This window comes from Pipra filicauda, unplaced genomic scaffold (assembly GCF_003945595.2).
Source record: "Pipra filicauda isolate LSUMZ 115617 unplaced genomic scaffold, ASM394559v2 scaffold115_size4368891_pilon, whole genome shotgun sequence".
NCBI lineage: Eukaryota > Metazoa > Chordata > Aves > Passeriformes > Pipridae > Pipra > Pipra filicauda.
This window is the reverse complement of record NW_024103607.1, coordinates 20,399-43,295: the sequence shown is the minus strand read 5'-3', so window position 1 is coordinate 43,295 and position 22,897 is coordinate 20,399. Positions and strand designations below refer to the sequence as shown.

The following is a 22,897-nucleotide window of genomic DNA, read 5'->3' as shown; positions in this document are numbered from 1 at the left end:
TACTCCTAATTGTATACTTTTCTGAAATAATTCTAGAGCACAGAATTGGGCAGCATCAGTTAGAGACGAAAACTCAGTTGGGAAGGATTAAAATTCAGTAATATAATTTGAACAATGTTTTGAAAATAGCATGCTGTCCTAATATTGCCATTTTTTAAATTTACTTCCAACATATGCAAAGATGTGTGTGACCATTGTGAAACGGACTACTGCCAAAACTGGATGCTATTAATAATTTATCAAATATAACAGAAGGGAACATATAAAGAAGAGATTTTTTTCCTCGTGTTTTCCAAGACACCTTATCCTAGTGTTTATAAATCAATTTTTCCTGTCTAGAAGATAGGAAACGTTAAAAATACCTTTATGTCTTCATATGAGTCAGAGCTTGCATGCTAAGCTGTAACTCTTTCAACTATTGCTATCCAAATAAATTAAATTTTTGAGGACTGATTACCTTTGATTTGCCTGATCCTGGTGTGCCAGAAGACGCCACCATCTCCTGCCCAGCATCTTGAACCTATAAAAAATAAAGTACAATCTGCAGTAACTAACTTTTTAATGTAAAATTACTTAAGGAGCTAATTGAAAGTCTTCAAACACTGAGAATAACTGAATATAGTGAGAGTACAAGAAAAAAATTAAAATAAAATTTAAAAACAATATATATTTGTAGGACTAGTCAGAAGCATAATGGAAAAGAGATACCACGATTACTAGAACAGCAGAATAGAAAAAAATCTCGATGTGCAAACCGGTATGATCTAATGATTCCATTACTGAACTGACATCTAGAGTTGATACAGCACTGAAAAATAATTTTATTTACAAGCAGCTTAAAAAGTGTGACTCACTATCTCATTCTTAAAAGAGACATTAAAAAAAAGGCATGAACAACAAAAAAAAAAACTTGTAGAGGGGCTGCAGTTAAATCAAACTTTGGGAAGTTTTGAACCACATAAAGTCCTAATATTTTTTTTTGTTTCTTAAACACATTGGTTATTGCTAAAATTGTTGGCCTAACAAATTACATTTGAAAAGACTCTGCAAAGTTAGGACTCTCTTAAACCCCAAATTATAACTCCCCCTTTCTGTTTTTAAACATACTAGTTACTGCTAGAATTGCTGGCCTGACAAATGTATCTGAAAAAACTCGCTAATTCTGGGCTCCCTATTCCTAACAAATTCATAATGCCTTCTACTGTAAACTTCCACAGATCTAATCTGTGGGACTCTTGTTATTTTACTGTGATTTATATGAGATATGTTTGCATATGATCAACAACATGAAGAAACATATATAGCCATGATGGTGCGAAGGAAAATGGAACAGACACTTCCAATATATTAAGGGTAGCATTTCCAAGTTTTGATCTTTACCCTGCTTCTTCCTTCATACTATCATATGTGCATGAGTATGAAAGTGAAGAAGCATATGTATATATATAAATATTTGTATTTTTACATATCTACATGTTTGTGTGTGTATGTATGTGTACACACATACCTTCACTTTTATTTTGCTCTTTTCTTTATTCTACCAAAAAAACCAAAACCCTTATAGTAGAAACTAAGGAAAAACTAAACTGGATCTGAACACTATGAGAATGGAGAATCACTAACAATTTAGGGGGAAGAGGTGATACAGATAATAAAAAGGATCATCATTAGAAATATAAGTTCAAGTACAGGCCAAGGACAAAGGCAGTTATACATGTGATGTATGTATCACATGGGCCAAAAGGTGGTTTTTTTTCAGATGGCAAAAGCAAACTTATCAAAAAATAATGTGCCCATTAAACATAAATACAGCATTAAAAAAAGCTATAAGGTTTAAGTTTCATATTCTCTTGGTATATAAAACTTTGTTAATAGTTACACTCAATATTTCAGCAGTGCAATTAGCAAAACACTGTCACTACAAGCAGTCACTGTCACTAGACAGCATAATTAAGTATAGCAAACCACATGTGCTGTTTAGAAAATAACAGCTCATGTCTCTCCATACTACAGCAAGGTCAGATGAATATTTTTCTCACAATATTTTTACTCTTCTTTAAGCTAATACATACAGAGGCAGAACCATATATCATGTAAAACAACACATCCAGTTTTGCTGTTCTGGTAACAGAACCCAGAAGCAGTTCACGTAAAGGGCTTCACCCATTTGAAACAGAAGAACAACAAGGAAGATGAACTGCTAAAAGACCCTAAACTTCTTATTGATTAGGGGCATCCAAGCTGCAAGTCAGCAGACAGTAAGTACTCTTTTAAGCCCAACACTGAATCCTGCAAGGATTTTTAGGTTTCTGGTCCACTATTCTGAAACGAGGGTATGCTTCCATACTTTACTGATACATTCTTTTTTTTTTATTTCAAGCCTACTTGATCTACTCTAAGGTGTTTCCATGCCACACTTCAACATGTTCTATGTATTTTAACTGCTATCTGTCCCTCACTTTTGCAATAGCTTAACACAGAAAAAAAGCCTTAGAAAGCCTAACCAATGCATAAATGCAATATATTAGTCTTTGCTGTGAACTGTGGCAGTAATGACCATTACAAGCAGCAATTTTCTGAGCAGTGTACAAATACTAAGCATCACCAACTCTAAGCGTTCCAAGTCACATCGAAACACTTTTTGAATTGTGATTGCTTCAACAGCGGCACTGAACCTCCATTAGAACGTGAGCAGCTTGGATATTACCAGTAGAGTCAATTTAATGCATGAACTTTAAACTCTTCTACGCTGTATTTGGATTTGCCTTGGTGTTTATGAAAGCTACACTAGATACAGACGCTTCAGTGATTTATTTGCTTGTGTTGGTAGGTATTTCACAGCTGACGTAGTGTTAACACACCGGGTCACCGCAGTGGAACAGGAGTCCTTGTTGGCCCGCGGGTGCTCTCACAGAGTAACCACTCCGCGCACCCGCCGTGTCACCTGAGCGTCACTCCCCTGAGCCAGCACCGCCTGCTCTCCCCCGGCCCTGACAACAGCGCGACGTCCCCACCCCGTAAGCAGGAGGGGCACTGAGCAACCCTCTTGTAGCCCGCACCGGCGCTCGCATTTCCGCAGGGCAGGGCCGGAGCGCCCCTTCCCACCCTGGCCCGGGCGGGCCCCGCACAGCTGCCGCCCACTGGGGCTGCGCCGCCCGCGGGGGCAGCGAGGAGGCGAAGCAAGGGCCCACGGGCTTCCCCGCCCGTCGCTGCGGGCAGGGACCCCGTGGAGGGGGAGGCGGAGGAGAAGGGGCTGGTCCTCACCCTCCCCGGCCCCGCCACGCTGCACCCCAAGGTCACACACCGCCCCCCTCCCCACCCGCTCCAGCTCCCGTTCCCCCCCGAGGGCCCCGCGCCCCCTCTCCCCCAGCCGCGTTACCTCCATGGCGGGGCCGGCCGGCGGCAGGGGCGAGCAGGTCGCGGCGCCGCAGCCGCTGTCAGCGCCGCTACATCCTCCCCGGCCCGCTTCCGCCTCCGTCATCCCGGCACGCCGGGAACGCGGCTCCCGGCCCGCTGCGCTCCGCGTGTCCGTCACCGAGCACCGCCCCGGGGGCGGGCGGGCCCTGTGCCGGGGCGCAGCTGTGCATGGCTGGGTGCCCCGGCGGCGTAACCGGCCTAAGACGGACGTGAACTGGGAAGCGCAGGTAACGCTGGCGAGATCGTGTTCTCCGCCTCATAAAAGCGGAACGGGGATACGGCTACACCACCGCTGTAACCCGCCCTTCCCTGTTCCTGAAGGGCTCCTGAGGGGAACACGGTGCTGCAGGCAGGAGTGTCTCTCGCTGTCACCGTCGGGAGAACATGACGTGAAGAGCGAAGTGCTCAGGCAGAAGCTTGACGATTCAAGACCCTGTTTTAAATATCTTGATGGAAGCAGAGTGATTAAGTTGTTTATCAAGTAAATGCGGCGGGTGACAAGAGGATGGTGCCAGACTGTTTTCGGTGGTGCCCAGCCACAGGACGAGGAGCAATGGCCAGAAACTAAAATATAAGAAGTTTCACCTCAACATGAGGAAGAACTTTACACTGAGGGTGGCAGAGCACTGGAACAGGCTGCCCAGGGAGGTTGTGGAGTCTCCTCCTTTGAAGGCATTCCAAACCCACTTGGATGCGTTCCTGTATAGCCTGCTCTAGGTGACCCTGCCTTTGCAGGAAGGTTAGACTAGATGATCCCCAGAGGTCCCTTCCAACACTAAGTGTTCTGTCATTCTGTAAATTTAAAAACGAAGGTGAAGGACTTCCAGAGCAATTAGCAGAAGCCAGATATTATGGCTTGTAGTTAAGTGTTTTTTAAGAGACATTTCTTATGCCAGTTTGGGTAGGTATTTGAGGGAACTGATAACTACTTTAAAGGGTACACATTTTTCATTGTAATCATGCATGCACTTTGGTAGTGCCTGAATTATTTTTCACATTTCATGATAAGTAATTGATTTTTAATGAGAAGTTGCCTGAGAGAAACAATTTAGGCGTATTTATGGTTCACTGGATAAATACTGAATATCACCAAATTAATTATAATGTCATGAGAGAATATATTTTAATTTAAAAAATGAGAGTCATATTAGTCAACGTGCTGCTCTCAGAAGAATAATTTACATTTTTCCAAGTCCGCTTACAGTCATTCTTTTAAATTGCAAATGGCAACTAATGACAAAAGACAGAAAGGTTTTTCACATATACCTCAGAAATTGTTTCCTTTTTTCTTTTTCCCCTCCAATGCATTCACTGTACATTATATATATTTACTGTGTATTGTAATCTATGCAGGTACACAACTGTGCCAGGAACATATGGTTCCATGGTCACACAGATTGCTGGTGAGGAACAGATGTCCCTAACCAAACAGCAAGAAGCTGTTTTTTCATTACTTCTCTTATACTTTTTAGAAGCCTCATAGGGCATTGAACAGGTTAATTCTTCCTTTCCCCTTCCCCTTTGGGATACTCTGAACCAAGTACCTACACCTGTGCTGCCATGATCTAACATGGGTGTTTGACACAATTTCAAGAAGACCGTTTCTAGATACAGTCCTTCCAAAACCATTCTTAGCTAAAGCTTTTCTACCAAACTATGGAAAACCCTAGAGAAAACAATGTTTCATGCAAATTTGCTCCTTCCATCTGTCCTCAGAAAGTATGTATTATAATCCAGCTCTTGGGTCATCTCATGTCTTAGCCTATAAAGAAATTGATTTTGGAGACAATCCAAGGCAGATAGAAAAGAGTTTTCAGATGTATTTGTACTGAAGACTGGCTCACTCATCCCAGGCTTTTTGGGGATTCTGACTGGGGACTACTCATCCCCACCGTTCCCTGTTCCTGTCAGACAAGTACTTGACAGAGACAGACCAGTTCTCCCCTCCCACCCCCCTCCATTTTGTGCAATAGAATTTAGGTATATTTAACGTTTGATATTGTCTTGACAGTCTTTTGTTCTGGTCCTGAATTGCAAAAGCAAGTGCAAAGCATCCTGATTAGGGAATGGTACAAAAATTAAAAAAAATTTCTAGAATAACTAGAAGAAAAAAGATTGAGAATTTTGACTTCGATTGTTTTGGTTTGTTACAATAAACTGTACATTGCTCCATATTTTGTGGGGAAAAAAGTGTCAATTCGTACCTGTAATAGTCTTACATAGTTTTCTTAAACAGTTTATGAATTGCATGTCTTACATATCTAGAAGGAGCCAGTAAGTTGATACATAATAATTCATGCATCTAATTTGAAACAAGATAAGTGAGAAAAACTAGAATAATTTACATGCTCCCTATATCCTGTGATTTTATTATCTTCGTAAAAGAGAATTAGTTAATCTTTTAAAATAACATCGTTTATGTAAAACAAGATTGTCAGGACATTTATGAGATGTGTTGGGGCAGAGCATAACAAACTTTCAATCCTGCTTTCATTGGGAAGCTAAGTCCCACGAGGCTGTGATTAGCCCTTACATCAAGGCAGGGTGCAAATGCTTGTTCACTATCACTGGAATTATTAGACTTGCAAGAATTTTCTAAAGAGCACAGAATGAGAAAATTACTGTAATTTTGCAGCTGAGGAATGTGTTTTCAGCATACAAGAGCTGATACTTTAAATACTTGCCACTGTAGAATCTGCCTTTGCAACAGATTGTGAAGATCGCAAACTCCTGCTTGTGAACCATGCTGGGCCAGAGTTCTTGCTTTGAGCTACTTCTGTGGCTTTTTTATATGCCACATTAGTATAAAGGAAAGCAACATATGAATTTGCAGTATGTTAACTATTCTTCTCTGTTTGGAAACTTAAAGTATTCCCCCTACTCTGTGTAAATGAACTGTATATTATTTGGCTGACTATGGCCATTTTGTTGGGTTGGGTTGGTGGAATGGTAAAGTGAAAAAAGTTAAAAGTTATTAATCTCAGTACTAATTTGTGTGTGAAGGATTTGATTAGGTGTTAAAAAATCAAAATTGTATACATAGTCCTTAATTCTGGTCTTAAACTGCAATGGGAAACAGGTGAGTAGTTTGGTGTTCCTATCGGCAAAAGCCTGTTGAATAATTAGAGTGAAACTGAAACAAGGAACAATTTTTTTCATGTACTTGGGGTTGGGTCTGGCTACGAAAGCCTGTTCAGTTGTTAATAGAACACGAAAGCCCTTTTAACTGCACACAGAGGTAGTAGCAATTAGACAATGAGTGAAGGTTATTGGTAAAAAAATTACTGTGAATCAAGAGGCCCAATTTTAACAATTAAAAAAAAAGTTAGTTACCATCATTTTTAGGTGCCTAACCTAAGACTCTACCTATATGGACTGTACCAGAGCAGGACCCAGTGTAGCTTGCTTTTGACATAATCCCTCTGTCTCCGTGTCATGGTAGATGGCTTCAACTTCAACTGTGAGCCTTCACACAGTCCTAAAGGCAGTGTGAGCTCACACTGCAGATAAGTATCAACTGCCCTTGCAGCAGACTATGCCAAAGCCCTTCTGCAAAGTAGTCCATGAATAATTTACCTCTTCAACATTAACCATGGGATATTGCTGCATGACAGCATTCCTGATCTAGCTACACAGTGCCTAAGTCTGTTCTTGGTCTGGAGGGCACAGAGCCTTGTTATCCAAGCCTAAGCCCATGACTTCCAGTCTGGCAGCACAGTTTGGTTGCAACCTATTAGTATGAAGGCATTAACTTTCGTTTTCACTGTGCTTCCAGGCTCACCTACAGTGAGACAGACCTTGCAACATTCATTGAAGATGTGAGGGAATATGGAAAATTCAGTCCAAGCTTAAAATATGTTAATGTACCTCTGGAAAATGGCAGAATTAATAATTAACTTTGTTGTAAAGATAACGCTTTTTGTGAACATATTGTCACAAATCATTATAAAAGACTTACAAAGTATACGTTATAGGGTATATAGCCATATCCTGTACAGATAGGACAAATTAAATAAAAGCTTTTTCCTGTACACGGTCTGTTTTCCTAACTGGACAAACAGTGACTTTCAATCCAAGGATGAAGCAGATTATCTACAGTTAAATTAGTGGAAAGGAAAGCAGTGTCCCTCTGTCTTTGAATGCTAACTAGGAAGATAAAACAGCTCCCTTCAGCTTAGTTCGGGTCTTCCTCGTCTGGTTACTCATTTCCTGCAACATACAACTCAGAATACGAATTAGTTTTTCCCCAAGGTTAAATCTCCTTGAGGTACACACTGGGTTTCTCCATCTTCTCTCATTATCCACCAGATATATCCTGGTCCTTGAGCAAAGACAATCCCACAAATGTGTTTGCCTTTGCTCGAGGGAGGGTTAACCCAAACTGCTTTACCTAACATACCTCTCAAATGAGTTACTGGGACTTTGTCTCCATCCACAGTATGAAGGGACTCTGATTGGGCAGGGCCAGCTCAATTGACGGAGCCTTTAGTCTTGACTAGCCATGTAACCTTTGCTAGGTGCTGATCCCAGTTTTTGAAAGTTCCCCCACCCAATACCTTCAAAGTAGTTTTCAGCAATCCATTACACCGTTCAACTTTTCCAGCAGCTGGTGCATGATATGGGATGTGATATACCCACTCAATGCCATGTTCCCTTTCCCAAGTAGTAACTAAACTGTTTTTGAAATGAGTCCCATTGTCTGACTCAATTAGCTCTGGGGTGCTGTGTTGCCAGAGTACTTGCTTTTCAAGACCCAGAATGGTGTTTCGGGCAGTTGTGTGAGACACCGGAAAAGTCTCTAACCATCCAGTGGTTGCTTCCACCATGGTGAGCACATAGCGCTTACCTTGGCGGGTGTGTGGCAGCTCGTTTCTTTCTTTAATTTTTTGAAGCTTGGTGCTTCTTCCGTTCTGTTTCGCAAATGGTTGCTTTCCCTGTGAAAGTAAAACAGCTCCCCCACTTGCAGTTGACAGACAAGCTAAAGGCTGGTCACGACTACTCTAGGAATAATACAACAGTCCCTGTTAAACAGTCTGTATCAAAGCAGGAATCTTCAGTCATTCCTGGGGGAGGATTTGTTTTGGTAGTTGTTCATGCAGGCCTACAAAACAGAACCATTTGAACAGTTAACATGTATTAATTAGCACTGATTTTGAGACTTTTTTTTAGAGATGAATAACAAAGTTTCTCCACTATCAAAACACTGCATGTACACTCTCTTATAAAAGAAAACACAAGCAGCATTGAAGAAGTTGCTGAGGGATTGCATTAGCTAAACTGTTGCACCTGAGAAGGTTAGTAAAATTGTACATCTAGGTAACTGGATGAATATAAAGCGTAGATGTATATTCAGGTCTAATATAGTTCTGTACAGAGTTCTATCTCCACAGTCCTTTGTTTGCACCAGAAGCTTGACAATAGTTTAATTGATTTCAAGTAATTTGACTGAACACCTGAAATCTCCTTCTGAAGGTTTACAATATCTTGATTGATTTACAGTATCTTATGTAAAAGTACATTAAATCTCTTACCAACTTTTGTTGGTATTAGTAAACAATCTCCATATACCAACACATAATTTAAAGCTCTTCTGTACATAACAACTGACAGACCTAAACATATGGAAGTTAAAGGCACTCTAGGTGAGGGCACCCTCCAGTCATCTGCCCAGAAGCGTGTGCACATCCCTATTGACATACTGTCAAAATAGACACCAAACTGCAATAGTCTCTAGGCCCATTTGGGGGATGCATACAGCCCATTAATCTCTTTTCCAAATTTTCCTGGTAACTACAGATCAAATAATTTTCCCTGGTAACAATTCACTATTCCCTGTAGTTTTACACTGATACAATTAAGAACATTTTGCAACTCATGGCTGAACCCTTAAGTTGATCTCTATCAGCTGTGGTGGCTTGAGACGGCATAAAAAGCAGAAACACCCCACTTTTCTATCCCCCTGCCAGCTATATTTTGTCAAGAAGGTTAACATTTCTGTCTTTGAATATATAGAAGGAGAATATTAATACCATAAGAAAAGCCAGTTTTCATGTAGCCACACATCAAGTGTTTGTTTCCCCCCTTTTTTATTCTAGGACTGCACTCTGACCTGTGTTACTTTTTATCTATTGTTCATAGAAGCTGAATTGCAGCTGGGTCAAGAGTCACCTAAGCAAGTGAGGGAGCAAAGGTGACTTTCCAATGTGATACAAAGCCCTTATTATATGGTACCTCTACCCTTGTGGTGGCTGCGCGGCTCCCTTTCAGATCAGGCTTCAGCTGCTGTCAGCATTTTGCACTTCTGATAGATTCAGAAATTTTAAGGGAGGAACAAATATGTCTTCTGTGTGACCTTTTGTACAGAACTGCTCATAAAATGTCACCAAGATACTGAGTTAAGCATGTTTTCCATTTACTGATATCTCTTGTGGCACTGAATGAGGATTAGATTTACAAAGTGTGCTGACTCGTGGTTTCATAGAGCAATCCAGGAGAATGGATATATCTAAGAGAGCAGGCAACGCCTTTTCGTCATACTGGCAATAGTGAGATAGTAAATCAAGTTAATCATAAACAAAAAACAAACAAGTAGCAGAAAGCTTCTCAGGCTGGTATTTAGCCTTGCTGTGATGAACAGCAGTGCCTCTGACAGGTAATTTTTTTCTCATGTAGTCATTTTAAAGAGACATCCTTTGTTTGTGAGCAGGAATCTGTTGACCTAAAGGCTTTAAAAAAAAAGAAGTAAAATTTGTGCTAATGTATTAAATGCGTGTTTCTGGTTTCAGTGATTCCTTCATTTTTGGGGGAAACTCAGTGAGGAGGGAACTGCCAATGTAACTTCCACATTTAACATGAAGCCTTTCGTTTGTTCTCAAACTTGATGCAAGATTATTGTTGCCCTTTAGAGGACTGCATTTATTTTAGATATTTGGATTAAGTAGGTTGCCTGAAATGGATTGTGCATGTTGACATGGGCCAAAGAGAAAATATCCCCAGCAAGCATTTTTTGTGTTAAACTAGACTAAACTAGATTAAATGAGACTAAGAGAATATTTTCCTTCAGATTCTGTAGTCTACATTGTGTTCCCTCTGACATTCAGAGTGCAAACCCAGTTAAGCAGGAACTGTTTGGGGCCTTTCTTATGTGCCAAACTCAATGGTGGCACTTTAAAACCAAAAGTGGATTGGTACCAGTTGTTTATAATTAACTGGGTTATGAACTGCTTTAGTTAATTTTGCACAAGCTCAAAGCATGTATATAGTGGTGGTACTAATGCTAAAGAGAACTGGTTTTTATTTCCTAATATCAATCAGGTCCTATTGCAACTAAGAGCCCTCAATGGGATGTTTATATATTTGATTAAGAGTGGAGTAAAGGAGGAGGAAATAATGTGATACAACAGTGAAGATGGAGATGTTATATGCAGCACTGACTCTTGACCTGGTTTGTACCAACTTCAGAATTTCTCTGAATGTTAGCAGAAGAATATGATATCCAGTTAAGAAGGCAAATGTGAGAAAAGCCTCTTCTCTTAATGCAGTAAGGGCTGCTGTCTCTACAGCTGGATTGTAAATAAATGCCTCTATTAGCCAATTAGCCCTTTAGCCAATTTGATCAAAGGAAGTAAGGGGTGTTCGCTGTTTTTTGGAGATGTTGCTTTCATCTCAACAGCATTTATGATGTCCACCTTAAAATGAGAGAAAAGGAAATTTATTCTACTTTATGCTGTTCTGTTGCCCTCTTTATAAGTGATCACCTTTAAATTTGTTTGTTGTTATTTGTTGATTAATGTTTGTACAATCTGGTGCACTCTTTTAACACCCTTTTTTCCTATTGGTTCCTAGTTTCTGTTAGAGTTTGATTTGAAAATGCCAGCAATTTCAGCTGCAGTTTTACAAAGACAGAAGTTCAAAGCATGTGTGAAATATTTTTATTAATGCTGAAAGTTACTGTCGGAGGAATGAATAAGAAGTATCCAGTGGAATTATTTTTTTCAGGGAGACTTAAACTTTAGCATAATCAGTGGAGTGTGAACAGAGATGGAAATCCTAGGGACGCTGGCATTTTGTGAAGGCAAAATATATAACATGGAAAAGGCTGAAGATCATTAATTCCCATTGCAAATAATCACAATTCCATGCGAAAAACAAGAGAGGTATCAGACATTTTCCTCTTATAATCTTCATCAAATTTCTCATTCTGTGCCACAGTGAAATGATTCTTCCAGTCTGCAACAACCCCTAAGAAACAGCAAAGCAAAAAAAGAAAAATGATTAGTTTACCAGCATTTCCTGAAGCCAATTATCCACAATTCACTAGATACTTGTACTTCAAGGTTTATTTCAAAACAGAATGAAAACCAAAAAGAGTTTATTTAAGTAACAAACCTCAGTACCTTTTCTCATGAACGGGGAAATGGAGTGATCCATTATTCCCTGAAAATCTTTAGTGTAGTTTGTCATGGGATTTTCCTTCATTACCTCAAATGAGGTATTATGGACTATCTTGTTTAGAACCTCCTGACTCAAGTCCTTCTCCAGAAACTTCGCAATCTTCTGAATTTCTCGCTTTGGATTCTGCAGAGACAATGACGTGGGATAAGATATAGAGCCAGGAAAAGAAAAGAAGTCAAACATAGTGTTAAAGCTGCAATTCTCAGACTGAAAAGATCAGGTCGTCATAAGGTTTACTGATACAGCTGTCATTATAATACAAAACTATCTTGTAGGCAGTATCTACTAGACTTCTGGATTTCAGAGCTCTATAAACATGCCTTTTACCTCCTTCATATCTTCATAGAAGAGGTAGAGAATACGGTGCTTATCTTTGGCCTTCCACCATCCTTTTACGTGGTCATACCAGGAACCCCAGAGCACTGAAAAAGAAGTAACATTAACAGCAGCTATAAATGCCCTAACTGTCTTTAACACATGTGGCATTCATGGTTCCCTTATGACCAATGCCTGGGGATTTACCATCTGGTTTTAAATTACTGTGGCCATGACTACTGTGCTCTGTGCTTATCACAGCATTTGTGCTATTAATCCCTCTAGTGTATGGATGCTCAGAGCAGGATCCATGTGTAACTTTAGAGGGCAACAAATGCAGATTCTTACTCCTGAATGAAAAATCCAGGCTTTCTTTGCAGTCAGTGGAAAGAAATGGACATTTCCAGTGATTCATCTCATCAGCTGGACAAGGCTGGTCTTGACTGGCCCTGCTTTGAGCAAGGGTTTGGACCAGATGGACACTGAAAGTGCCTTCCAGCTTGTATTATTCTGTGATTCTAACTGGTTTAAATATTTGGTATTCTATCAGAAGTACCTGTTTCTCTCCAGCAAGTATCAAGATGATCAGCTAGGACAGAGGTAGCTAATCAGTCTTCTAGATGTCTGCACTGGGACAAATGGCTCTCAAGCTGAGCTGGTCAAACACCAGACACAAGGTGTTTGTGTTTAGACATGAAACTCTCATGCTAGTCCAGTGTTATTTCTAGGCCTACATGGTGGCAAAAATATTAAGGACCTAAGGAAGTTTTAATGACCCAAACTGTAAACTGCCACTCACCTGACCATTCTTGGATATTCTGTGATATGGGCATCTCTTTTAGAAAAGGAAGAATCAGCTTCTGGGGTTGCTTGCCCTTAGTAAGATAACTGTCTTTTTTTCATATGCCCTATTTTTAGATAGATTAATTTATGTAAAAATACTTCTGTATCTAAAATTCCCACTGCACATTTCTAACAAAATTAACCCTTAGTTTCTTGTATATCGTTTTAGAATAAACCCAATTAAACCGCTGTTCCTTTTCAGCTGGCTTGTTTTAAAGTCAGAGAGAAGAGATTAAGACTGAAAATCATCATATAGGTTTCTGAAAGATCACAGAATAAAGAGTAGTGGTTGGGTGTTTTTTTCCCCAAATGGGAGTGTAAAGATAGATTTAATAATCCTTTAGGTACTAATAAAAACCTGTGAATGAAGATAAATTATGACTGAAACATCTTCAGTAGTTATCATTCCACAGAGTGAAATCAGCACTAGATATCAATAGCTGAAATAAATAAATCATTACAATGCATTTCTAAAATGAACAAAATCACTTATATAACTGATTTCAGTTCATCACCTTGTCCAGACATGAATTTCTCCACAAACTCCTCCCAGGTTCCTGGCTCAGGCATAGCCTTGTTCATTCTGTGGAAGTGGTAGTATGACACCATATTGTCTTTTGCATTTCTTGCCACATAGATTATCTTTATTGATTTGAAAAGAGAGAGAGAAAAAAAAATTAACTTGCACATGATTATATAGATATTGAGCATATCCTAAAGTTTTGTCTTGGACCCTGATGACAGTGTTTTAGGAGATATTGCTTTGAAGCTGGCATTTTCTAAAATCCAGCTCAGGTAACTTAGTCATGACTTCTTTAGATTTTCACGGACTTTGCACATTAAAGGGAAAATATCTGTGGGGACATTTAGGTTTTGTGGACACTCTGGAAAATGTATTCTGTCCTAGTTTATGTCACTTTCTTTGCCCATGAAGTAGAGTTGAGTCCAACCTCCTCAGCCTTACCTTACAGTTTTGTTCCCAGATGGAGGGAGGCACCAGCTGCACAGGCAGATGAATTTTTATTGTTCTTGGAGATGGCATGGCATTAGCTAACTCTACACCTGTGGGATATTTAATTATGAGATATGAGTTGTTCTCTCAATTGCACTAGCAATTCTTTGTTATTCTCATACATGTGATTTTGACCATGATTTTTAGCAGTACATCTTAAACCAATCATTCATCTCCAAAGCAGTTACATAACAGTGTAACATAAGCAACATTACATAAGCATCTTCAGTGTTTCTAGGGAAGTTTTTGCCTATATATTCAAGTTAAAAGGGGAAATACTGGTTCATATCTTCTTCTTGCTTTCTTGGGCCCACATCTGACTCGTGCATTCTAAGGGATAGTGATGAATACTGATTTATATTTACCCAACCAAAGCTTTTCCTTTGCAATATTTAGTGATCTCCTCCCACTTGTAAAGGTAAGAAATTTTTGCTCCTTTCTAGAATACAGGAATATGACTGGCTGACTAGACTTTCTGGATCGCATGTAAAAAGAAACTAGGGGAACGACTGGATTTTCAGTAGCTATGAATATAGTTCAGTAGCAAAGTAAGTGGGGTCTTTCTCAGGAAACTTACCACATCAGCACCAAGTGCTTGTTTTGTTTCATTTTGTCTAAAATACAAACCTATTTATATAATATTCACCTGAGTAACGTTCAGATGGAGGCTCTGCAACAAACCACTCAAGGAAAGGGTGGCGCTTGTAAGTCGTTTCACGTCTACATTTCTCAGTATCTCCATTTTGTTGAATCATATCCACTATCTCCTGTGTCCATGTGGTACCTGAAAATGTCAAGTGTTTAGATATTTCTCTCCAGGATAGCCAGGAGTCTCTTCTTCTAGGGAACTGAAAGCCAGAAGGATGGACTCTGCATTAAAGGAGGAAGGAACAGCAGAGAAGATAGTGGACAAAGTGGAAAGAGAGGATAATGGGGGAAAAATGCCTAATTAGGAATACAAAGGTAATTCCCAAAGCAGAGTTTCAGGGATTCCATTTTACAACAGGCTTCTTCATGCCAAAAGAAATAGCCCCCAACCCCACACCAGTACTGAAAAAAAGCTCTGGGATAAACTCACTATTATTTGGAGGTTGTATTATTTGCAGAGAGGAAATGAAACTCCCTCATTCCAATTTTCATACCTCACAAAAATTCAGGTATTTCAACTTTTGTTTTTATTCTAAATTTGAGTGAAAAAATGTAATAGCTGAACTTCAAGCGAGTAAAAATTTCATACAGTTTGAAAATATAAGACAGTGGCAGTATTTGCAAAGTTTCCTTTTGAACCACTTTAATGAAGATCAGTACATAACACTTCATCTGCCTGAGCAACTGCAAAATCTTGTGTTACAGTGTTGTGTATCTCATGCCTCTTTTCTTTTATAGCTGTGATCACTGTGTTAACCACATCTCCTCTGAGCTACCGTGGCAGGTCAGCTAGAGAACAGGCTAAGGTATAACTTGGAAAGCAATGTGGGCAGGAAATTCAGCTGTTGACATGCTTGAATTGTGCATCACAGGCAAATCTGACATAACGTCAAATGGACTGCCAACTTTTCTTTCAGTTCAGTGACTGAGAGGTTTTAATCCAGACTGGCTAAAATAACGTGGTTTTGTTTTCAATATGCAGACAGTAAATTAAAAGCTTTCAGGTTCTACAAAACTAATGGTGGGGGGGGGTTGGTGTTTTTTCCCCTACTGAAAAAAAACCCAACAAACCCATCCTTAAATATTGTTGTTAATTCTAGTAATTATTTTTTTATGATCATCAAGTGTTCCCATATCTGTTCCTGAATTTCCTAAACTGTACATGTTTTTATTCATGTGGGGTTAATATTGATGCTTGTTATTCACTGTTTTTCTGTGTAGTAAGTATAAAGGGTCTGATGAAGGGGAGCAATAGTGGCCAGCCACTGAATAAAATGTCAGATAACTAATATTAATGGTGAGTATTTAATTTTATTGGCTGAAATTATTAAGTGAATTTGGTTATTTCCTTAAAATAATTAATCTATTTTCAGAAACCACAGTTTGTTTACACACCAAGTAATTCCCCAAATATTATTCATTCCATAATCATGTCAGTCAGTTTCTATTACTTCTTAGTAATGATGACATTTTTCTAGGCATTGTTAAATCACTACATATTGGTGGAAAACTTCCATTGTTGTCATTAATATAAATGTATGTAATCTCAATTAAAGGAAACATTTAAGTATAGGTCATTCGACTTTGGCCATCTGTACTTCAGTAGTAACAGATTGTTGTTATTTCTGCCAAAGAAGTCAGAAGTTACTAGTCACAGGTGACAAGGCTTCATGTCTTTAAAATGTGTCTGGTTTGGAATTATACAAATATCAGTCACAATAGAAAAAAAACAGTTTTTAATTTCAACAATAAACGTTATCCCAAACTTTTCTATTCTCTTTCCTACATGCACCAACCTGCTTTTGCATAGGTTGCAATGTACACATCATCAGGTCTGGCTTTGAACTTTTGTACTTGATCCCATGTGATGCCCATTGGTTTTGTGAGGGGAACACCTTCCATGTCAACTAACTCACTTCGGGTAATTGTGTCTTTCAGACTCAAATCTTTCATTTTATCCACGACTGTTGAGCACTGCATGAATAGAGAAAGGCTTGGAATTAACATGGTTGCTCTGAAAAAAAACCTAAATTTACTCATCCATTCTTGAGGTCTCTCTTGTTGACTGAATTCCATGTCCTCTGATTTCCTTGGCCATGATTTGGCCTATCTGGATTCATATATAGACTCCTTAAAGCTGGATCTCATTTTCAGAAATGCTTGGTATATTACTGATAGTTCTCCGTGTCCCTAAAAATCACTCTGTTTACTCAGATACAAAAAAATTAAAAAGCCATTATTCCTATACCAAACATATTTATGTAAAATTGTGACTGTAGATATGAAGCCTTTGAAAGGCAAGAAAAAGAGGTGTGATTCAAAAGAAAGCAGAGCATAACATTTGGCAATGAAATCAGCATACAGGACCCAACCCTTCCTCCACAGAGAAAATAAATAGAAATTCCTACTAACACCCTTTGTGCTTCATACTCACGAAAATATTTACAGACCTTTTCTGTCTTTTGTTCCTGAATCTTTTCACTCCCGGAATTCTCTGCTGTATTTTGAAGTTTATTGCATATAAATAACCTGAAATAAATAGATCATTAACTAAAGATTGTTAAGGTTTAATTACTTAAACCAATCTGTTTTAGAGTAACTAGTTATTGATTTTTGAATTTCTTTTAAGGAGGCCCCTTCTTAGCCATAACTTTGAGAGCTCCAAATCTGGTCAGAGGAAAGCTCTGCTTAAGGGGAGGCTATAGAACTAATCTCAATTAAAAATATCAGCCAGAAAAGAGAAAAGACATTTCCATCCTAATCACAAACATTACTAGACTATTTCCTTTCATTTTCTTGATACTCACAGCAATTTCACAGAGATTCAGTTGAGCAAAGCAAGATGTTTGATTGGTGGCTGGGCAATGAATCAAGAAATTTAAAAAAAAAAAAAAAAGGAAGAAACTTGTCAGAGAATTTTTTCTGCTTAAATGTCTTCAGTCCTTGGCTGTATGGACAACTACACAGCAAGTTAGGTCTTCAGGTATAAGTAGGACAAAAGCTTGGGTGGGTGGAGATTCCATTGTTCCTATCAGTGTGAGGAGAGTGAGTGAAGGAGGAAGTGCAGCAGCAGCCAATAGCTGAGCAGTTTTTCTGGAGTGAAATCCTTTTTTGTGAAATCCTTTCTAATCCTGTGAAAGAAAAGTACTTTGAATTCTCATCTAAAGTATGATTCATTACTGGCAACAACATTAAATGTTGGTCAGTAGCTCCAGCAAGATTATTTTAATTCATCTCTGTCATTGTCAACAGTCTTGGAATAATTAATTTTTTTCCTAATATCTAACTAAATTGCAAAAGTCACATGTGCACAAGCAAAGGAAAAAAATCCCAAAAGATTTTATTCTGTACTTCCCACCAGCAGGTGATGTCCAGCCACTGCCCAGGAAGCAGGGGTTCAGCCCACATAGGAGTTGCTCTATGTAAGCCCACTGCACTCATAATTACTAGCATTGTGAGGGCTTTTAGGGGGAAATTATCTCCATCTTGTGGATGTGGCATTTACAACTTCTCTGGACAATCTGTTCTATCCAGTGTCTCACTACCCTCACAGTAAAGAATTTCTTCCTAACAACTAGTGTAAACCTACTCTCTTTCAGTTGGAAACCATTCCCCCTTGTCCTGCCACTACATGCCCTTGTAAGAAGACCCTCTCCATGTTTCTTGTAGGCTCCCTTCAGGTACTGGAAGGCCACAATTAGGTCACCTCAAAGCCTTCTCTTCTCCAGGTTGAATAATCCCAATTCTCTCAGTCTTTCCTTACAGGAAAAGTGCTCCATCTCTCCATCTTTGTGGCCCTCCTCTGGACTTGCTCCACTGGGCTGATGTCCTTCCTGTCCTGGAGCCCCCAGAGCTGGAAACAGTACTTCAGGTGAGGTCTCACCAGAGCAGAGGGGCAGATTCACCTCACTCGATCTGCTGGCCGCACTGCTTTTGATGCAGCCCAGAATACAGTTGGTTTTCTGGGCTGCAAGTGCACATTGCCAGCTCATCTCCTGCCTCTCATCCACCAGCACCCCCAAATCCTTCTGGGCAGAGTTGGTCTTGATCTGTTCATCCCCCGACCTGTACTGATACTGGGAGTTTCCCTGGCCCAGGTGCAGCACCTTGCACTTGGTTCTGTTAAACCTCATGAGATTCTCATGGGGCCACTTCTTGAGCCTGTCTGGGTCCCTCTGGATGGCATCCTGTCTTTCAAGTGTGACAGTTGTACCACTCAGCTTGGTGCCATCTGCAAACTTGCTGAGGGTGCACTCGATCCCTTTGTCTATGTCATTAATGAAGATTATTAAATAACACTTGTCCCAGTACAGATCACTAGCCACTGCTGTCCATCAGGATTCTGAGCCACTGATCACTACCCTCTGGATCAGACCATCCAACCGATTTCTTTACCATCTAACAGTCCACCCACCAAATCCATCTCTCTCCAATTTAGAGAGAAGGATGTTGTGGGGGACTATGTCAAAGGCTTTACAGAAGTCCAGATAAATATTGTCTGTAACACTTCCCTTGTCCCCTGACATATTCACTCCATCATAGAAGGCCATTAGGTTTGGTCAGGCAGGACTTGCCCTGTGTGAAGCTATGCTGGTTGTCCTGAATCACCTCTCTGTCTTCCATGTGCCTTAGCATTGCTTCTAGGAGGATCTGTTCCATGGTCTTTCCAGGCACAGAGGTGAGGCTGACAGGTCAGTAGTTCCCAGGGTCCTGCTTTCTATGCTTTTTTAAAGATGGGTACAATTTTTCTTTTTTTTCCAGTCACCTGGGACTTCACGTGACTGCCATGACTTTTCAAATATCATGGAGAGTGGCTTGGCAACTACATCAGCCAAGGAGATTTTACTCTCTACTTCTCATCAACAGGTGATATCCAACCACTTCCCAGGAAGCAGGGCTTCAGCACACATAGTGGTTGTTCCAAAAGGTAAATGTATATCATGATTGCCCCTTCTTCCTTCTCCTTCCTCTTAGCTTTTATTGCTGAGAAGGTGTCTTGTGGTATGAAATATGCCCTTGGTCTTTGGTCAACCACTTGATCTTTTTCTGGCTCTGACATCAGGTTTTTCTTCTGAAGGATGACACCACCAGAGAATATATGGTTAAGGTTTAATATTTCTTCTTTCTACTTTCAAGTTCTGTCATGGGAAGATTTGCCATTTTCCTCTCTGTGCTAAACCCATGCTGGTTCTATTTGTTTTTCTCATACCTGCACCTGGCAGTTCGTTTGCTGGTTTGTAATGTTATTCACCACCCTTTCAGTTATGCAACCATGTTGATAATGCAGTAATCCCAAAAGCATATCAGCTGGTATGAACAAAGAAAACCCAAGAACTGCTTATTGAATGACTCTTTTATTGCAGCTGTGAATCTCAGTAGCCTTTGAACAGTGCACTCTGCCAGATAAGCTACAGTGAGGTCAAAACCCGCAGGGAGATGAGAATTAAACTCACTGGGCCAGGGACTGGATTTCTGGTCTGGGATTATGATTTACAGGGCTCCTTTAAAAAAAGACCAGGCACTCTGCAGAAAGCTTCCTCCAGGTTTCCATTAACCTTCTCCTGAGTGCAAACTGCTGGCAGGTATTTCCTCATGTAAAACACACTGTGTTTATTTAATTTTATTTTATTATTTGATTTGATTTTAGCTTTGCTGTGTTTTGTTACTTGCACAATATCAGGCTTGAAATGGGATGAAGGTTACAAATCCTCCATCAGTATCAAGCCCTATGATATGATTATAAGTCTGATTTTCATCAGATTTTGCCTATATTTACCTGTCTTGATAATATAGAATACTATGTCTTATAAATTAAACTCTATATTAAAATCTATATCTGATACATTTGAGTGAATTTTTTTTCCTTGTTATGCTTAATGTTTATATTACATTTCTTTAAAACTCTAATCTCCCTCTGCTGGGCAAAACACAGTCTTTATTCCAAAAGATGTTAAAATATTTTGAATTTAGCATTACATTTTAAAGCTATTGAAATCCTTAGATACTAACCTGTATTCTTCATTCAGAAAAATGCGTACTTTGGAGAAATGAAAAGGCTCTCTGGAAAGACCTAGGTTTCACTTTGAGGCTTCTCGAATTTTAAAGCTGCATTCACCTCTTTGTGAGTGATTTAAGCTTGACCTGACTATGAGTCGGTGAGCAACCTTAAGCAGCGAAAGGTTTTTGTGCTGTGGGATGCATCTGGAGTTATCACAAACAATATCCTGTCATAGACTCATGGCTGTTACAGCCCATATGCTGTTGAGAACAATCCTGCAGGTATCTGTAAAATAGGAACAGTACTACCAATCTTGTGATTGTTATTTAATGAATGTCTGGGTTGCAGCCAGGTACAGGTGAGATAATTGTCACAGATATACTTATGTAATAGCAAAGTAAGTACTAAGGAAATGTTAAGTGTAAACATGGAATGAAAAGTCCTAAGGATTTAAATCAGCGACACATTTAAGCACAGTCTCTATCAGTAAAGCACTTACATTCCATTACCATCACACTTGAGAAATTTCTTTGCTTTAAGTATCCTTGCTCCAGCAGAGTTTCCTACTAGAGGAAGTGCTGGAGCCCCCAGTGTGTATAACTCTGACCAGCTCTGTATGTGTTGGGGTCACATTCATATTAATATATAATCTTGTTATGGTGGGCATGCATAGTCAGGTGAATAAGTTTAATTGAAATCCTGCAGCTTTTTCTAAATACTTTTCCCAAGAAAATATGCATATAAAGTGCTGCAGTGTCACCCTATCAGTGGCACCGCATGCTTTTGGCATTGTTTCTGGAAATTCTTTTGTAGAAATAAAAGATCAGGTATTCACTATGCAGAATAACATAATACGTTCCCACTTGTAAATGAGATTTGGTTTAGAGCCAGGAGAAGGAAAACAGAACTTTTTAATAAACATTTACAGAGCTTGATGCCCTTTGTATATAATAAATGATGGAGTGTACTTTAAAACATTAATTCGCATGACAATACCTGATTCAGTTGACTGCAGACTCCTCTTTACTAGCAAGCTCAGTGTGGACAATACTAGTGCAGGCAGCATTACTCGATAGAGATGAGGTAGAAGCTGTTCATGTTCTCAAGCTTAAACTTGAACATCAGTGTGACAAAAGTCTACCTTAGAGAACTTGGGAGCACTGCTTAGTTTTAGGTGCTTGGCACAGCTGTGTCCTTGTTTCTTCCCATTGGAAACCACAGAATTTGTGCCAGATGCTTTGTGGGACTGGTGCCCCAACACTTAGTTCATGCTGATGAGCAACCAGAGGTGAAGACAGAAGTGGACTAAGAGCAAATGTAACTGAAGAGCCTGTAGATTGCAGGTGAAAGGTATGTGTCCAAGTTTTCAGGCATGCATGAATTGATGAACAAGTCCTAACTGAGTACCTATGGTCCTTTTCCTCAGAGCACCACTAAGTTGAGATATAATTTGTTTTCTCCATCCTTTCCTATCACCCTGCAACTGCCAAATTACAGCAGGAAAGAAATGCTTTTAAAATATGCACTTCAAAAATAATACACGTTGTCCACAGCTCTGTGTTGATTTCTTTGTATCAACAGATGACCCTTATTCTTAAAGCTGGATCCAAGATTCTAGTTCTCCTAAACAGAGTAAGTTGTCATGTGTTGCATTTAAGGATCCATGTTGGAGGAGGAGAGACGGAGTGGCAAAAATATGAAGCTTGGAGAAAGATTTATGACCCATAAATGGACATTTTTGTACCAGATTGGACATTCTCATACTGGATATGACATTCCCTGGACTTGACAGTTTTACCCCAGTTTTCCCCAGTTTATTGTTATATTGTTATATGGTTGTGTGTACCCCCAGTTGTTGTTTTTAAAATTATCCTCCATATTGTCTCCTTCTTCCCCTCACAGTTTTCCCGCCTTAACCCTGTTTTCCCGCTCCTCTGCCTGCCATTGGCTAATGTTTGGTGCAGTGCAGAGGCAGCTACCATTGGCCCATTTCCCCAGTTACATCCAAACTCCTCCCCTCCTTACCCAGTTACCCAATCACGTTCCTCGCTGAGTTGCCAGTCTTATGCTCCTCCCTAGCCCAGACTCCACCCCTAAACCTATCCTATATAAGTTACTGTTTCCCTAATAAAGTTGGGCATTGCTTCCTGAGACTTCTACTGTGTCAAGACCCTGATTTGCAGTGCCCGATCCTATTCCTTTTCCCACGG

General features: G+C 39.7%; 2 protein-coding genes and 1 long non-coding RNA gene across 5 annotated transcripts in view; 1 reads left to right on the top strand and 2 right to left on the bottom strand.

Annotated features, from left to right (window-relative positions):
• Window positions 1–3,496, bottom strand: part of GCC2 (GRIP and coiled-coil domain containing 2) — a 30,015-nt gene extending 26,519 nt beyond the window's left edge. For all 3 annotated transcript variants that reach the window (XM_027718443.2, XM_027718444.2, XM_027718445.2), the window contains exons 1-2: window positions 3,380–3,496; window positions 458–520 (exon numbers count right to left, since the gene is read on the bottom strand). In XM_027718443.2, the coding sequence (XP_027574244.2) occupies window positions 458–520; window positions 3,380–3,481 (165 nt within the window). In that variant the 5' untranslated portion in view covers window positions 3,482–3,496. The remainder of the gene's footprint in view (window positions 1–457; window positions 521–3,379) is intronic.
• LOC120323837 lies at window positions 3,393–6,407 on the top strand. The gene is made up of 2 exons (XR_005564720.1): window positions 3,393–3,644; window positions 3,739–6,407. It is a non-coding gene; the product is annotated as an uncharacterized LOC120323837 (long non-coding RNA).
• A 4,918-nt stretch (window positions 6,408–11,325) lies between these two features.
• Window positions 11,326–22,697, bottom strand: LOC113986623 (sulfotransferase 1C1). The gene is made up of 9 exons (XM_039384419.1): window positions 21,684–22,697; window positions 17,140–17,218; window positions 16,486–16,663; window positions 14,688–14,825; window positions 13,994–14,091; window positions 13,545–13,671; window positions 12,199–12,293; window positions 11,814–11,994; window positions 11,326–11,658 (listed from the first exon to the last, which is right to left on the bottom strand). The coding sequence occupies exons 3-9, from the start codon at window positions 16,640–16,642 to the stop codon at window positions 11,546–11,548; spliced, it is 909 nt and encodes a 302-aa protein (XP_039240353.1). The 5' UTR covers window positions 16,643–16,663; window positions 17,140–17,218; window positions 21,684–22,697; the 3' UTR covers window positions 11,326–11,545.
• Between the last annotated feature and the right edge of the window lie 200 nt (window positions 22,698–22,897).

Coding starts and splice junctions, on each gene's coding strand:
- LOC113986623 (XM_039384419.1), bottom strand. CDS start 16,642: ATGAAAGATTTGAGTCTGAAAGACACAATTACCCGAAGTGAGTTAGTT. Junction 11,995..12,198: donor TCTATGAAGATATGAAGGAG/GTAAAAGGCATG, acceptor TTGTCTCTGCAG/AATCCAAAGCGAGAAATTCA. Junction 11,659..11,813: donor TTCCCCGTTCATGAGAAAAG/GTACTGAGGTTT, acceptor GCTGTTTCTTAG/GGGTTGTTGCAGACTGGAAG.